Source organism: Ictalurus punctatus, chromosome 3 (genome assembly GCF_001660625.3).
Source record: "Ictalurus punctatus breed USDA103 chromosome 3, Coco_2.0, whole genome shotgun sequence".
Taxonomy (NCBI): Eukaryota; Metazoa; Chordata; class Actinopteri; order Siluriformes; family Ictaluridae; genus Ictalurus; species Ictalurus punctatus.
Window position 1 is genome coordinate 15,425,157 of NC_030418.2, and position 16,836 is coordinate 15,441,992.

Sequence of the window (16,836 nt, forward strand, 5' to 3'; positions counted from 1 at the left end):
TGTCATGATAATGTTTCAACACAGCCATCAGTGCATTGGGGCTGACGAGGACCATCTTTTGCTGATGCTAAACTAACAGGAATTTTACTGTGGCTTGGCTGCACCAGGACTATTTAGAAACTGCAGCTTGTACTAACAATAATAAACTGTGTAATGTAATTAGACGGGTAGCATTGGGGGGCCTTCTTAATAGAAGGTTTTATTCTAGAACTTTCATCCAGTCTCACATAAAAATTTGTCTAAGCAAACTCACCAACATTTAGTTGAATTCAGTTTGAACCCAAGAAAATAGATCTCATGTTCCTGAGTTAAGCTGATCTAGAGTAGCGGGCAGGAGGAAGATCAGAAAGCAAAGGTATTTTATTTCCTTTTCTTCTGCCTGGTCCATGGATGTTGCAGAATGCTACGTTGGTTTAGCTGTCCTGTGAAGCCCTCAGTGCTTCTCACTGATAAAAACTGAAAGAGAAAGCATTCAAAGCCACCCACAGTCACCATGAAGACACTAAAGGAGACAAATGCAATTTAATTTAAACTCAAATTAATTTAAATATTTGATGTCCAGCTTTAGACCCGAACTGACAGTTCAAACCTCAAACCCACAACAACTCCAATTTTTGATGTTCCATTTGTTCTGACGTTTATAGTGCCTTTCATTAGAAAGGATGGTCAAGGTAAAACAAAAAAGTGTTTAAATGGTTTCAAAAGGAAAAGGAGACAAATTTCAATGGTTGGTCAAATGGACGCTACAACGAAAGCCCAGTAAATATTCAGATTTGTTACTGTATTCCAGAATTTAGAGACAGTAAACAGTGTAGGCAATTTATTATTTAGGCAAAATATAAAATAACATACTGGAGTAGAAAATAAGAACCCATTTAAAACCAATATAAATGTGATTACTCTGGGCATATATTAGAGTTTGTGGGGGGGTTTTCCCAACTTAGTACAGCATCATTAAACGGATGAATAACAGATTTCACAGTTGACGCAGATATAAATATGCCAACAATTTTTCTATGATTTCTGAAGTAATTGTGTTTGTAGTTTACTACCCAGCAGCAATCTGAAATTATTTTCTCTACAGTAAAGAGCTGTATATTTAATGGTGCCTTTAATCTAGTGCTTTGCAACACTTCCCCAGGAGCATTGAAAAGAAGCTACCTAGAACATTAAAGAATGATAATATGTCCTTGATCATGTTTTGAACACATTTCTACATATTTATGTGCATGTGAGGCAGAAACACAGTGCTACAGAGACATATGTAATCATCATGCTGAAAAGGACAAAGAGATTGATAGTGGACATTCAGCAGCAGCAGCAGTTTCACAAACAGCTCTTGGTCAACGTTCATATCATGTGGATCTGCAGAGACCAAAATTATAGAAACAAGATGGAAGATTTTTGAATTTTGCCCTCTCTGGTAGAAAAATACTATCACAGGATAGTGGGTTGTGCTGCGTTCTTCCTCCATTAATTTCATAGCTGCAAATACACACGTTCAGATAGTAGGCTGTGTCCCAAACAACATAAAACACACTTAGTAGCCTGGGATATGTAATGATATAGTATGAAAATGGTGTAGTGGCATACTATTTAGTATGGTAATAGACAGTTTGAAGCGTGGTCCAAGTACTTGTGACTTGTGACTGCTCTGCATTAAAGAATTATGAGAATAAAATAATTTATTGTGCACAATGTGGCAGTTACTGAGTATCAGATGAAAGAGTAAAACAAAAAAGTTTGGTATGAACCAGATAGTGTTAGTACACAAGCTAAAACCCTCATTAAGTCCTCATTACCACCAGATAGACACAAATACAAAAATACAGAGAAACTCACAAGCACCTCACATTAGGCTCTAGCGGTCTATCAAGAGTTCTCTAGCTAAACAACCTGTATTCTGGATAATTATACAAACTCCACAATAAGGATAAACCAGCTGATTTTCATTCATTATCATAATATCCAACCAAATCAAAGAACAAATAAATGCCTTATCTTCTAGGCCAAAATACAAATACAAGTCCATCGGTCCTAAATGTTCTTTCATTACAGCATTCAGTTTATACAGGATTTTGCTGTTTTTTTTCTAAGTTTTGATTTTGCTACAGCTTTTTTTTTTTTTTAAATTGCGATGCAACTTGCAGAATTTTTTGTACTTTTTAAAAAATTTTTGCAGAAAACTACTTGAATCGGCAAAATAGAATGTGCACAACATTGTTTTGCACGTTCTTTCACACTGATGTTTTTTGGTAAATGAGGCCTTTTACTCATGTTTGATGCACGTGAATCGAAGGGGGCTTTGACTGAATGCAAGTTGTGATGATGTCACATGACATGTTTTTACCTAAAATCTGCGGAAAATTGGCAGTAATTTTGAAAAATTGCAAGCTCCTCCGAATATTGTGCATTTCTGCGATCGCAAAATTGTCCAGGGACTGAGTATTTTATTTGACTCACTCTCACTCTCTCTCCTGATTGTCTGCTCATCACCATTTAATTGAACTTCTTTTGTGCTTAAATCTGAGGCATGGTGACATTTGATGTATCCGAGCATGATAACCACTATATAAGCAAAAGTTTGTGGCACCTGATCATCACATCCATATGTGATTTTTGAACATCCTATTCCAGATTTAGTCCCCCACTTGCTGTTATAGTAACCTCCACTCTTCTAGGAAGGCTTTCCACTAGATTTGGAGCGTGACTGGGAATTTGTACCCATTCAACCACAAGAGCATTAGGGAGGTCGAGCGAGAAGGCCTCCGGCCTTCGGAGAAGCAGTCTAGTTCTAGTTCATCACAAAGGTGTTCAGGTTTTGGCCCCTTAGTTCCAGTGAAGTGAAATTTAAACACTACAGCATACAATGACATTCTATACAATTGTTTGCTTCCAACTTTGTAGCAACAGTTTGGGGTCCACATATGGGTGTGATGGTCAGGTGTCCAGAAAATTTTGCCGATATGGTGTATGGGTACAAATTTCACACCAGTTCCCACCTGACTCAGGATTATCAGGGCAACTCACAGCAGCCCTGGAACAGCTGACTATAAATTATCACTGTAGCTTGAACTAACCCCACATGAAAAGTTGCTAATACAAATAGAAAACAGATTTCACATTTTCAGTTGTGCTGCCATTTTTAGAGCCAGGTTCGAATAAATATTACAAAAGTGATGCTAGAAGTTTGAAGGTATAAGACAAATCAAATAAACTCAAGCTAGTTAAATGCCAAAGCAGTGGAGAGACCTGCCTTGTTTCACATATTTAAAGGAAGATTTTGCAATCACTAGTTATTCTCATCGTCATGCACTAGTTGCTTGTCATTCAAATATTTGCAATAAGTTTCACAGAACTTGACTTCACCATGTCATAAACAGATCATGCCAATTCACACATAACTATTTCCTGTTTTATCATTTCAGATGAAAAAGTGACAGAGAAGAATGTCAGGTTGTCAATCATTGTCAAGAATTTCACAGACAGCCGCAATACAGTAATTCTGGAGGTCCAACACTGCCCCCTAATGGAAAGTGAGGCTCAGAGGTGAGGAGATTTAGACTCATGCACATAGAAACATTGTTCATTATCACATTTATTATATTTTGAACAAACATGTCCTCATTATTTGATAGAAGTGTTACCTCGCAGGTGTACTTTAAGGGAATATCAAAAATCATAACAGTACCAGCATGTAACTGTGAAAATAGTAGAAATAATTTCCCACTTCCCACTGCATTCTTTCCAGGTGGCTCAGATATGAATTTGCCACACTCATTATCACTCTCTCCATGATATCGCTGTTATTTTTGTCTTAAACGTATACAACCTTACACATAAATAACAGTACGGACAGTAATCATTCATGGATGCAACCAGTTAGGCATGTGTGGTTTCTTTTCAGGTTCTTTCGGTCTTTAAACTGAGCTAAAGATCTTCCCTTAATACTTGCAGCACATATCCAGATGTTTTATTTGCCCATGTAGCTGGATATCTCTTTGTCCATGGTAAGTGCAAAGCGATGGTTAAGGAAGAGGAGCTGTCCATGGGGAAGAAGCCGCTGAAGCATTACATCCACCCGATCACTTTTTAACAGCACCTGAGGATGATACCAATGGAGAAAGAGCGTTTGTTTGACAGATAAACAGTCTCATTACATAATAATAATAATAATAATAATAATAATAATAATAATAAGAGAAGAAGAAAAAGATTAATTTATATAACACATTATATAATGCCTTTAACCAAGATATACTGCAGATAGGAGTAGTGGATTAAAGGTATGATGAGATGTCAGAAATCAGAAAGAGATAGTAAGTGTACAGAAGGAGGAGAACTGCCTTGTTACTGATTAAAGAATGACAGTAGTGAGGAAAAAGGTTTAGAGCTCTGGCTTGAATTAGGAGAGAGATGAGATCACTGATGCTCAGTGGAAGTGTATTCCAAAGCTTGGGTGCTATGACACTGAACAACCTAATGCCTGTGGAAGAAAATCTATATCTAGGGAACACAAGTCTGGACCTAGAGAATGGAAGTGTATGGCCATAATAGTTCACCAAGATAATCCATGGCACAACTGTTTCAAGCTTTTTATTTGGGAAGCAGGATTGTGTTTTGAATACAGTAGGGGATGGGGAACCAGTGTAATCTAACGGGAGTGCGTGAGCAGCTGAATTTTATATATACGATCAGGTCCATTAATATTTGGACACTGACAAAGTTATTTTTATTTTAGCTGTCTACCACAGTATATTGGAGTTGAATTTCAAAGTGCAGAATTTCAGCTTTAATTTGATGGTATTTACATCCAAATAAGGTGAACAGTGTAGGAATTACAGCACTTTTTTATATGTGGTTCCCCCCATTTTTTATGGAACCACAAGTAATTGGACAATTGGCCAGGAGTGTGTTGTTCCTTCATTATTTCACTTACAAGCTACTTATAAGCAACTAAAAAGTCAAGAGTTGATTTCAGGTATAGCATTTGCAATTGGAATCTGTTGCTGTTAACTCACAATATGAACTCCAAAGAGTGGTCACTGATAGTGAAGCAAGTCATCTTTAGGCTGAAATCAAAACAAACCTATCAGAGAAACAGACGCTAAAGGTGTGGCCAAATCAACTATTTGGTAAAATCTTAAAAAGAAAGAATGCACCATTGAACTCAGCAACCCCAAAAGACCTGAAAGACTTATGGACTTCTGTGTCAACAATCAAGAGAAAACCCCAAAATGTAAACCATTGTTTTGCTTCAAAAACAGGAAGACCAGTTTAGAGTTTGCAAAAAAAAAAACATCTTAAAAAAGCCTGCACAGTTCTGGAACAACATCCTATGCAGAGATGAGACAAAGATCGACTTGTACCACAATGATGGGAAGAGAATAGTACAGACTCACTGGATGGTGCTTCACAGTGCAACTGGACAATGACGTGACGCATACTTTGAAAGCAAGCCAAAACATTTTAAGGTAAAGAAGTAGAATGTTCTGCAATGGCCAAGTTGTCACCAGACCTGAATCCAATTAAAGTAAAGTAATATGTAAAGTAATGTGACAAAAGTGAAGGCACAATGTCACAAGAACCAGCAATATCTGAAGACAGGTACATTAAGGGCATGGCAGAGAACCACCAGGGAAGAAACCCAGCATCTGGTGATGTCTAGGAGGTTCCAGACTTCAGGCAGTCATTGACAATTTAATTTATGATTACGTTAGCTTGTCCAATTACTTGGACAGGTCCCTTAAAGAGGGGGAAATGCATATAAAAAGTGCTGTAATTCCTACACTGTAATTTCAACCCCAGTATACTGTGGTAGACAGCTAAAATAACAATAACTTTGAGACAGTCAGGTCCATAAATATTTGGACATTGTCAGAGTCTGGTGAGTGGTCTGGCAGGAAGAACAGGTGTGTGGGTGTGTGGATCTGGTAAATCTTCCCATTGAAATCAATAGAGTGTGGTGCAGTAAACATGGTAGTGCACCATTAGCCTCGACTTTCATACAGCAGGTTTTAAATAAGTCTCAAATCTACCAGGCATCAAGATCATGTTTATATATAATTTAGCTCCGGTTGATTCAACATTGCATCAAGTGTTAAATTAATAAATAAATGTCCTGTGTCTCAGAATAGAACAGCATAGGAGATGATGGTCACATTGATATGTGATAGTTTCACTCTTGAAAACACTCTTTTACCTAGGTAATGTCGGCATTTTTAATAGTCACTCCTCATCATACTCACACACCTCACTTCCAGGTCCAAGCAGACGCAGTTCCTCCAGGCAGTGGCGTGTCAGGTTCCGCAGAGTTGCCTCAGCAAGCAGCAGGTTCTCATGTGGCTGACACACCAGAGTGAAGGCTAGAGCCTGAACCCCAAGCCACAGAGCAGCACAGCGCCCTGCAAATGGCTCCCTGTGAGCCAAAGACAACACGCCATATTCAGCCTCACTCAAAGCCATGGCTTCTTCACCGAGCCCGGCCTCTACAAACACTCTGCCTGACGCCTCCCTGCTTGCAGACACAGCACTGCGCACCTGCCTTAGAGAAAGAGGCAAGATAGACACAGAGAGAGATTCCAGTACAGTTTACAATGCACTATTATCCAAAACCTCCCTTCATGGGTATCACCAAGTGTGCATCACCTACATGAAATAGTAGTCCCTTGCAGCATAAGGAAGAAAAGATTTTAGATTAAATGGATTTGCCCTTTACAGCTAGAACAATGTAGTTTTCTTGGAGATTTGTAAGGTTTTGTCAGATTTGTTTTCTCTTACATTTTTAAACATGATTTGATTTGAAAATGACATTTAAAAATGAAAAGCCTTCTGGGCAAGTTCTGCTCCTGAAGTCTATCTGTAGCTGTGCACTCGATCCTCAGCCAAATTAATGGCCCTTAAAGCCTCTTTCAACATGGTTTCAAATGATTAATGATTGTTTGTGATCCCAAAGATGTATCAACATTAACTAAAGCTAGATTCAAGACTCTTACATAGAATAAGAATCAATTTGAAATCAAAACCATTTTTTATCCTATCCCAGGGGACCTCGAGGCATAAGGAGGCGGGCACCCTGCACAATTACACACTACGGACATTTTGGAAATGCCAATCAGTCTTTGGATTGGGGTCAAAACCCAGAGGATACACCCAAAGCACTGGGAGAACATGCAAATTCAATGCACAAAGCAGAGGGGGTATTCAAACCCCCAACCCCGAAAGTGCAAGGCAAATGTGCTAACCATTAAGCCATCATGTCCGCAGTATCAATCACTGTGGGGGGGTAGAGACTTGTTTACTTGTCCATCTATAATTTGTTCTTATTTCTAATTGTAATTTTTTCTTATATATTTACTATTAACCAGTGACATCATGTTACACCTCTCCGTCTCTTATCCATCAATGAGTGAAAAGCGTCTGTGCTTGATTATTACTGTGGCACAATTAGCTTGTTTTAACAAGCTTACACTGACTATCTGTTGGTCTGCCCTCCTCAGTCTTTCCTCATAAGTAAGATCATCTTTTCCAAAATCAGGTTGACAAAATTAGTAGTGTCTAACAGGTAAGCTGTTAACTACCTAGCTAAATTTATTGCCACTGATTCGGGCACATCAAAGAAGGTTCTCACGCAGGTTGTGCTGTGCACTGAAAACAGTTTGCATTAAATGAACAAACAGTGTAATATTGGAGTGGGACAATTGATCCTTTGATTCACTTTCACCCACAGTGATAAATAATTGAAACACTTTTTAAACATTTCATTGCCACATTTTAATGACATTTTTGGGGAGTCCGGGCTTCCCATGTAGTCTTAAAGCAATTGCTTCTTGCACAGTTATTTTTCTAATTAATACAACTAGGGCAGATATACAGAAAACCAAAACTGGAAAACTCAGAAAATGGAGGACTTTGTACCCCGCAGATCAAGAACAGCTGCTGTGTAAATGATCTGCATCCGCTGCCCAATTTGCTTAAAGAAAAAACATCACGTATCAAAACATTACATCAACCACAGGCTGACACCTAATCATTCATTCATCGTCAGTAACGGTTTCATCCTGGTCAGGGTCACAGTGAAACTGGAGCCAACCGCAGTGTTGGGTGCAAGGTGGGAGATGGGTTGTCCATCACAAAGCACCTTTCACACACACATTCACATGCTCATTAACATATGGGCAAATTTAATGCAACCAATCCACCTACAGGCATGGTTTTGGACAAAGGGAAGAAACCAGAGAACAAAGAGGAAACCCACACAAACAAAGAGAATATATGAAACTCCACACAGACAGTAATATGATCTCAGGATCAAAGACAGGACCCTGGAAGAGTGAGGGGGCAATGCTACCCACATCATGCTGCCCTGACAGCAAATCAGTTTGAGTTAAAACCAAATTAGTTAGATTTTTTTAAATATAAATTAAGAATAATATGATTCAGCAATTTGAGGTTCTATAAAAAATATTATGAAACAAAATAACTTATATAATTTTTGTGTTACTGGCATCTAGGGCTGCAACTAACGATTATTTAATCGATTAGTTGGCCGCTTATTTGTTTATTTATTCAGATTAATCGGATGGGGGGCAAACTTTCAGTATGTTTTTTTTCCATTTATTTAAAATAAAATCCACACACTGAGTGTTACAAATATAAATGCAAGACTAAATCTTTACACAACTGTTTGTCCAATTATGTAAGACTGAAAAGAACCCAATACACACAGACACACAATAGAATTTATATTATTTTAGGACTGTAGTTTAATTTCATGCTTTTTTGCATCTATAAAAAGTAATGCATAAATACTATTACTATTATTATACTATATACTTTATATATATATATATATATATATATATAAGTATTTATGTATTACTTTTTATAGATGCACAAACAGCACAGAATTCTACAGTCTGGTTGATTGTAGAACCTGTCATTCCCCAGAGATTGGTTCAAATACCATTGGTACAAATACCAGGTTCAATTACATTTTATTGTTGGTGTGAAATTTAATTTGACTCTCCGAATGATCTTTTGTTTATTTTATCAATCAATGCGACACTTGAACTTGTCTACCACTCATAGGTTTTTGCAAATCATCGTTTCATTTGTAAATAAATTTTAAATAAATCCATCAATGAACAATCGTCAGCTAAGCTATTGTGAATGCACACGAATAACCAAATTGATTAATATTAAAATATCTCATTTGAATATATTTTGATACATTTAACAAAAATATATATATTATTTTAACATTTTTAAAACTTTCCAAGGTTCCCCCTGCAAATTACACCACTGACCACAAGGGATCCGCAGAAACACTGCACTAGATCAGTGGTTCCCAAACTGGGGTACACGTACCCCTGAGGTGACGGAGGGGGTACGGGAGGAAAGGCTGAGATTTACTGTTCATTTAATTCCGCCTCACTAAATAACATTAAAATTCGAATGCATGTTTTTCTCACGGCCAAAACATAAACTTGTGCCCCCTCCAGTGTACAAACAGCAAAATTGTTCTAAATGTTCTAAAGGTCAAATACATGACATCTAATCAAATTATCCTGTCTTTCGCGGTCAAAACTGCATCCAATCACAAACATGCGTCAGTGCGCATCTTACCGCATGTCATTTATCACCAGCACATGGCTATATGATGAAGTTAAGTAATAGCTCGTAACCTTAAAATGGAGAAGTACAAAGATTTCGGCCCGCAACCACAGCAAGCACCGCTGATCCACAGTCCTCTGACAGCAGTGGCCCAGGTCCCTCCAACACCGCATCCGTAGCAAGCGTAAGTGTACCCAATGCTACTAGCCCAGTTCACGCTGGTACAGACAGGGATGTATCCGAAGTTGAAATGGCACCTGTTCTTCACCGGCAATTTGCAGAAAAAACATCAAAGAGACTGTAAAAAGTCTGGGAACCACTGCACTAGATGGTAGGGTACACAGTACATAGTGTAAGTGTATAGTACGTCATTTGGAACACAACTGTAGTATTCACTCTCCAATGCGTATTTTCGGAACAGAAGTAACGTAATGAGTAAATGTACCACGTGCAGACCAACTAATCGATAATGAGATTCATTGACAAAGATTTTCATAATCGATTATTATCGATTTTATCAATTAGTTGTTGCAGCTCTACTGGTATCAGTTTCCATAGGAGTATCATTATCTTTTACCCTTAACAAATCCATTGGCAGTAGCTTTGCCACTACTGATGCTTCAATTGCTCAGCACATTGTATGAACTATTCTACATAAGACCAATGTAACTGCCCTAACTTCCACAACATTTGTTCAGTGCTGTTTACCTGACTGCCCTTTTGAGGCATTTAGCATCTGCACAAGGCAAAATATAGTATGCAAAATCAGCAGTTAACTTATACCAGGCACAATCATGTTTCTAGCAGTGATACATGGACTGTATTCTTGTCTAAGCATTTTAAACAAGTACGTCCCAAGTGCTTGATTAATAAGTCTTGAATGGAGACCTTGTATATAGCTATATATAGACAGGGATTCATAGACTTCTAGAACAACTGCTGTGATACCGTAGTGCAACTGTGCCACAGTACTGTGCAGCTTTTCAAAAATGAGATACAGTATTATTCACCACGACCACACAAACTGCTGTGATAAAAATGTTCTACTCGATCACTGGGTTGGCTATCAAATTCATTATACCTTACAAACTTGGAAAGCATGCAAAAACAGCAAACAATGTAGAGGATTTTTATCAAAAGGATTTTACATCATCTGTGTAACTACATTAAGTAATTTTGTTGTCTTGTAAAATGTGGGAGCATATAGAGATTGAAGAGTAGGGCGGCAAGAACTAAGCCCCGAGGGATTCCATAGACCACAGAGGTGCTCTCAGATTCAGCATTTCTAAGTGTGACAAAATAGTCATGGCTAGGTTATGCACATGTGCTCCTTTACATTGCATCAAAATCTAATATCTATCAATACTCCAAATACCAAACATGGTAAAGAGAAAAGTTGTAACCCTTTTGTTCAAACCAAAACACACTAAACTTAAGGTTAGGCCATCTGTCCTGAGCAAATTGTACTTTGATTAGACAATACATCTATTTAGATTAGTCAATCTACTTTTAGTTTCTCCTCCAAATGCATTGTGATAAGATGAGGTTAGAGTATATAATGCAGTACATTTATGTTCATTAAATCTGTGATTGTAGTTCATGTGTACCTTCTGAATCAATGCTGACAAAAAGTTATAGATGTGTTAACAACAGGGACTGAAAAATATCAACCACAAACAAAATCAATATTATTACCTGTATTGAGTTATTACCGGACACTAATGTCATGAATCTACTCTCCGTGCTAGGAGGAAATCGCCTCATTCATGCTTCTTGTGTGCATTTTTCTTGGAACTGCTGCTCCAAAAAAAATCGAATCCTTTCACCCCTACATTTGTTGTACAGGTTGATTGATTGATCGGTTTTGATTAATCAGTAAGGAATAATTGACTACGGGTCACTGAATTATTAGAAAATAATGCACAGCTCGAGGTGGTAACTACACCTTGGCTGTCATTTATTCAATTATGAGTCAATTATTCCACTTATACCACAGTTACCATACCTCAAGACATTGTTCAGATATTTTATTTCAAGACATTTGTCAGGTTTTCGTCCTTAAAACACCCTTGTGTGTGGAACTAATTCATTACACATGCCATGATTTTAGAGCTAGTAACGGACACTTGAGCCATTGATATGCAGTTATTGGAGAGAGTGTGTGTGTGAGAGAGAGAGAGAGAGAGAGAGAGAGAGAGAGAGAGAGAGAGAGAGAGAGATGGTTCACAGGGTTTTTTTGTTGTTTCATGCTGATAATATGAAAATAAATATTGCTAATTATCATGCTAGCTCTCTTTTTTTTCTCTCGCTCTCTCTCTCTCTTTCTCTCTCTCTAATAACTGCATATCAATGGCCCAAGCCTCCACTTCACCTCAGCTTTGCCGCCACTTCGCCTACAAACACAGAGAGCAGCTGTTACAGCTGTTTAACCAACTGCTAGAAATGCTCACTTAACCCTGCAGGGAAGGAACCCCCAGTGCAAATTTATGTTAACTATCCAGCAGAAGCACATATCAGTCAAATCCCCAGCAGTAAGTGAGGGAAGAGAGAGAGAGTGAGAGAAACTGACAGAATTATGAGAGACTTCTACTTAACTATGATTTACCAAAAAAAAAATGTAATGCCTTTTCAAAGGTTAAAGTACCTAAATAACTAGATTCACTGATGGCATTTAGTCCACATACCACTTTTTCCCATGAGTAAGCAGTTTATTAGTGGCCTGATAGAAAGCAAATTCAATTCAAATGTGTAATTCCACTAAAAAATAAACTTCTTCCTGTCAGCATTTAAAAGAGTTTTGCTCGGCCAATGGCCCAAGCCTCCATTTCACCTTGTAGCCACAAGGAGGCATTACCACCTCGGGTGTGCATTATTTTTTCTAATACTTCAACGGCCTGTCATCAATTATTCTTTACATATTTCTGGAAAATCATAGTTTTCTGTCATTTTGTTTGTTGTTAGATTTGTGTGCTGTGGTGGACAGTAGCCAAATTTTTCCATTATTTCAGTTAAATTGGTAAAGTGATATGGAACTGTGATGCGGTCAAGACCTGACTGGAACTACTTTTGCTGGGCATTTATTAAAAAAATAATTGCACACCTCAGAACATCTGTCAGTCAATCAGAATCGAGAATTCAACAGCGCTGTGGTATATACACCGATAAACAATTGCTGGAACTATCGGTTATCAGAAAAAAATCCACATGGATTTTTTCCCCAGTTGCAGCCGTTGTGGGAGCGGCTGAGAAGGGTCCAGTTGTCATTATACAGTATGAGAGCGCTGAGAAAAATTTAGCACTGACGAATTTTACTGCATTATTTTAAGTTTTCTTCAATTCATTTTGGATGTCTCTATTTTTATTTGTTATTTGGAGTGCTATTTTTTGCTTCAGTTTGGATGCATAATTTACATTAATATTTATTAGTAATACATATTCATATTTATATATCTATTTCATATGCAAAAACTACAGTACATTTTCATGGCACAGACAGTACTGTTAATTTTTGTAATAAAAGCTCAGCAATATTTTACTTTTAGTGTTGTGTTTTCATTCAGTATCCATTTTTAAAATGGTTATAATCGGTTGATTAATCGATTATAGGCAGGTACTACCCAACTTAGTTATCTGTATCAATTTAAATCCACTATCGGTCGACCTCTAATTTGTTGATAACAAATAATCTGATCTGGATGCCAAAACTTAAACCTTAGCCTGATGTACTTTTATTTATGAAAGACAAGGGAACTTAGCTCTGTTAACCCATTTATATCAGCTGGCCCTGGTGGCAAACCCTATAACCCCTTATTCTACCCTACAAAGAGACTAAACTGAGCAGGAAATCTCTCACCTGGGGGTAGTTTCTGTGGTGAGGGTTAAAGGGGGAAGCTGACGTAAGCATACTCCTAATCCTGAATGATTCCTCCGAATATACATAATAAGGCGAGGTGAATGAGGTTACAGTGAAATACAGCATGTGAAATCACTGCCAACAGCACAGAGTAACTTTGCTAACTTATGGGCTAGTGAATATTACCTGGCTACGAGACCGAGAGTCTCCTTTTGGGCCAGTCGCTGCTGCTCGGCGTTTCGGTGGAGCAGTGTCGGTTCCTCCGGTCCGAACAAGCGAGAGTACAGGATCCGGCTCTCACCGGCAGAGAGCGCGCTCACCGGGCACACGGTGTGAATAAGAAAGCAGACCACCATGACTTCTTTAAAACTAGAACAGTATTTACATATTTAATGAAGTAAGAGTAACTCTAACTGTATGTGTTATGTGTAATTATAGAATAGAATGAACTGCACTTAAATGTCAATGGATATATGTTTAGCAAAACAAAAAAAAGACATATTTAACTAGCATCCCACACCGTAGCGAATGTTACTTACAACTTTTCCTAAATTCTATTACAGTACACTTTTGCAAGTGTCAGAAAATCACGTCTTATTGTGGAAAAATGTATTACATGAAGGCTGCCCGATCACAACACCGTTAAACAACAAAAACATTTCCGGGTTTAGTCATGTGACCGAGGACAAGCGTCGAACTACGCAAATGTTAACACTAGGTGGCAGCACGAGTTCAGCGCTAAATTATTATTCAAAATATGAGACAGGTGTTAAGACCAAATGTCGTTTCCTCGTTAATTATTCTCAATTTCGAGAATTCGTAAACATTCCACCCCTAAATAAATGGATTAAATCTGACACTAAGTCAAATGAACGGTGTAAGTCAGAAGCAGCTGGTCTGTGGGGAGTTTGCTCGCCTCAGGCTGATTCCAATTACCGACCAAAACAAGAAGTAGCACAGAGCTGTTACAAAAACATTCATCTCTGACTTTCTAAACATTTCTAGACAAAACCCGGTAATATGTATATCTGAAACTTCGTCTTCACCTAAAATACACAAAATAAATAAATCATTTTACTACAGTAATGCAATGTAGTAAAAAGTGAAAATAGTCTATATGTAATATTACCTCATTTGCTGAAACAGGTCTTTAGTTTATAAAAGGACAAAAACATGGATAAGAATCACAGCAAACTGCAAAATGCTGTCACACATTTTCTATAGAAAGATTACTTTCTTGGTTTTGGGCGGTGACCATATCAACTGCAGCAGCTGAAATGTGTGTGCAAACACAGAGAGCAGCTGTTACTTAACAACTGCTAGACATGCTCAGTTAACCCTGCTAACCCTGAATTTATGTTAACCATCCAGCAGAAGCACATATCAGTCAAATCCTCAGCATTAACTGAGGGAAGAGAGACTGAGAGAGAGATCATTACCTAAATCATTAGCTTCACTGATGGCATTCAGTCAACATCTCACTTTTTCCCATGAGTAAGCAGTTTATTAGTGGCCTGATAGAAAGCAAATTCAAATCAAACATGTAATTCCACTAAAAAATAAACTTCTTCCTGTCAGCATTTCAGAAGAGTTTTTGCACAGTCAAAAAACTACAGTGATGCAATGATGCACTTCTCAAATTCATCCACTACAAGTCATTAAAAGAAGAAATTAGCTGTATGTTACTTCCATTACTACCAGCTGAGGCACAAGTAGAACAAAGTTAGATGGGGTGAGAAGAAGGATTGAAACACATATTAAGGTAAGCACCCAGACACTGTTTAGGATATTAAAAGACAAACTCATCATCTCTGACAATGGGTTAAATTTCCGAAGAACACAGTTGCAGTAATAACAGGATGTGGCTGTCATAGCAGTTCCAACCCAAAACTACCAGTGACAGTAAAGGATATGGTTTCAATTTAGAAGCACTCTGACTGAGTATTTCACTGAATGGAAACTCACAATGTGTATGATCCTATTTTACTCAACTCTGCCATGTGACTATTAAGCCGTAGAGGTTTTGCACCAAACCACAAGCATGAAATAACTAAAAGTGTGTGAATTCTTGTTACCATTTTGCATACACGCTAAAAGTTTTTTTTGTTGTTGTTTTTCAAATAAATTCTCAGCTTGTGACTTAATTATCTGCATAAACACACACAATAGACTACCAGGACTACCAGAATTATTTAAATCTAGATTACTTTCATAGGTTAGGTTTGTTTGATTCATCACACAGTTAGGGCAGCCAAATGCTTGCTCATTCATTCAGTCATTTTATGATTTCTACCTACAATATGTTTCCTGCCACTGCATCTCAGACTATTTACTTAATTCATGTGGCACCTATATGCATACACAAAACCTATTGTTTTTACAAAGTTTGTAGCTTGCATTTGCCAGAGAAAATATTGAAGCAATTAAAATTAATTAATTTTTTACTCTCTAAGAGCAACTTACAAAACCGAATCAACCACTAATTTTCATAGCATGAGCCAAGTGCACAAATGCCATGAGTAACATTTACCTCAGACAAGACAAAAACCCCATGTGGATGATAATCAACGTAATACATTTTTCATCAAAAACTTATGTGTAGATTATATTATAAATGTACAGTGGTGATTGAAAGTTTGTGAATCCTTTAGTATTTTCTGTATAAATACTGCCTAATGACTACTGTATAAATATAAATCTGCATAAATACAGCCTAAAACAATCAGATTATCACACAAGTCCTAAAAGCAGACAGAGAGAACCCACTTTAACAAATGAAACAAAAATGTTATACTTAGTCATTTATTTACTGAAGAAAATGATCCAATATTACATATCTATGAGTGGCAAAAGTATGTGAACCTTTGCTCTTAGTCTGGTGTGACCCCCTTGTGCAGCAATAACTGCAACTAAACATTTCAGGTAACTGTTGATCAGTCCTGCACATCAGCTTGGAGAAATTTGAGCCCATTCCTCACTACAGAGCAACTTCAACTCTGGGATGTTGGTGGGTTTCCTCACAAGAACTGCTTGCTTCACAACATTTCTATTGGATTAAGGTCAGGACTTTGACTTGGCCATTCCCAAAACATTAAATTTATTCTTCTTTAACCATTCCTTGGTAGAACAACTTGTGTGCTTAGGGTCGTTGTCTTGCTACATGAACCACTTTCTCTGAAGATTCAGATCACAGACAGATATCCTGACATTTTCCTTTAGAATTTGCTGGTATAATTCAGAATTCATTGTTCCATCAATGATGGCAAGTCGTCCTGGCCCAGATGCAGCAAACAGGCTCAAACCATGATACTACCACCACCATGTTTCACAGATGGGATCTTATGCTAGAATGCAGTGTTTTTCTTTAT

The 16,836-nt window shown here is 37.6% G+C and overlaps 1 protein-coding gene across 4 annotated transcripts; it reads right to left on the reverse strand.

The window, feature by feature from the left end:
• Window positions 1–3,580: 3,580 nt before the first annotated feature.
• ap5s1 (adaptor related protein complex 5 subunit sigma 1) lies at window positions 3,581–14,755 on the reverse strand. 4 transcript variants are annotated; one of them, XM_017464550.2, is made up of 4 exons: window positions 14,598–14,755; window positions 13,655–13,837; window positions 6,253–6,544; window positions 3,581–4,102 (listed from the first exon to the last, which is right to left on the reverse strand). In XM_017464550.2, the coding sequence occupies exons 1-4, from the start codon at window positions 14,600–14,602 to the stop codon at window positions 3,974–3,976; spliced, it is 609 nt and encodes a 202-aa protein (XP_017320039.1). In that variant the 5' UTR covers window positions 14,603–14,755; the 3' UTR covers window positions 3,581–3,973. The 4 variants fall into 4 exon arrangements, with proteins under 4 accessions (XP_017320039.1, XP_047010214.1, XP_017320040.1 ...); XM_047154258.2 differs by lacking the exon at window positions 14,598–14,755 and adding an exon at window positions 14,085–14,247; XM_017464551.3 differs by lacking the exon at window positions 14,598–14,755 and adding an exon at window positions 14,008–14,225.
• Window positions 14,756–16,836: the final 2,081 nt, after the last annotated feature.

Coding starts and splice junctions, on each gene's coding strand:
- ap5s1 (XM_017464550.2), bottom strand. Junction 6,545..13,654: donor ACTCTCGGTCTCGTAGCCAG/GTAATATTCACT, acceptor TCTTTCTCTAAG/GCAGGTGCGCAGTGCTGTGT. Junction 4,103..6,252: donor TGCTTGGACCTGGAAGTGAG/GTGTGTGAGTAT, acceptor TATCATCCTCAG/GTGCTGTTAAAAAGTGATCG.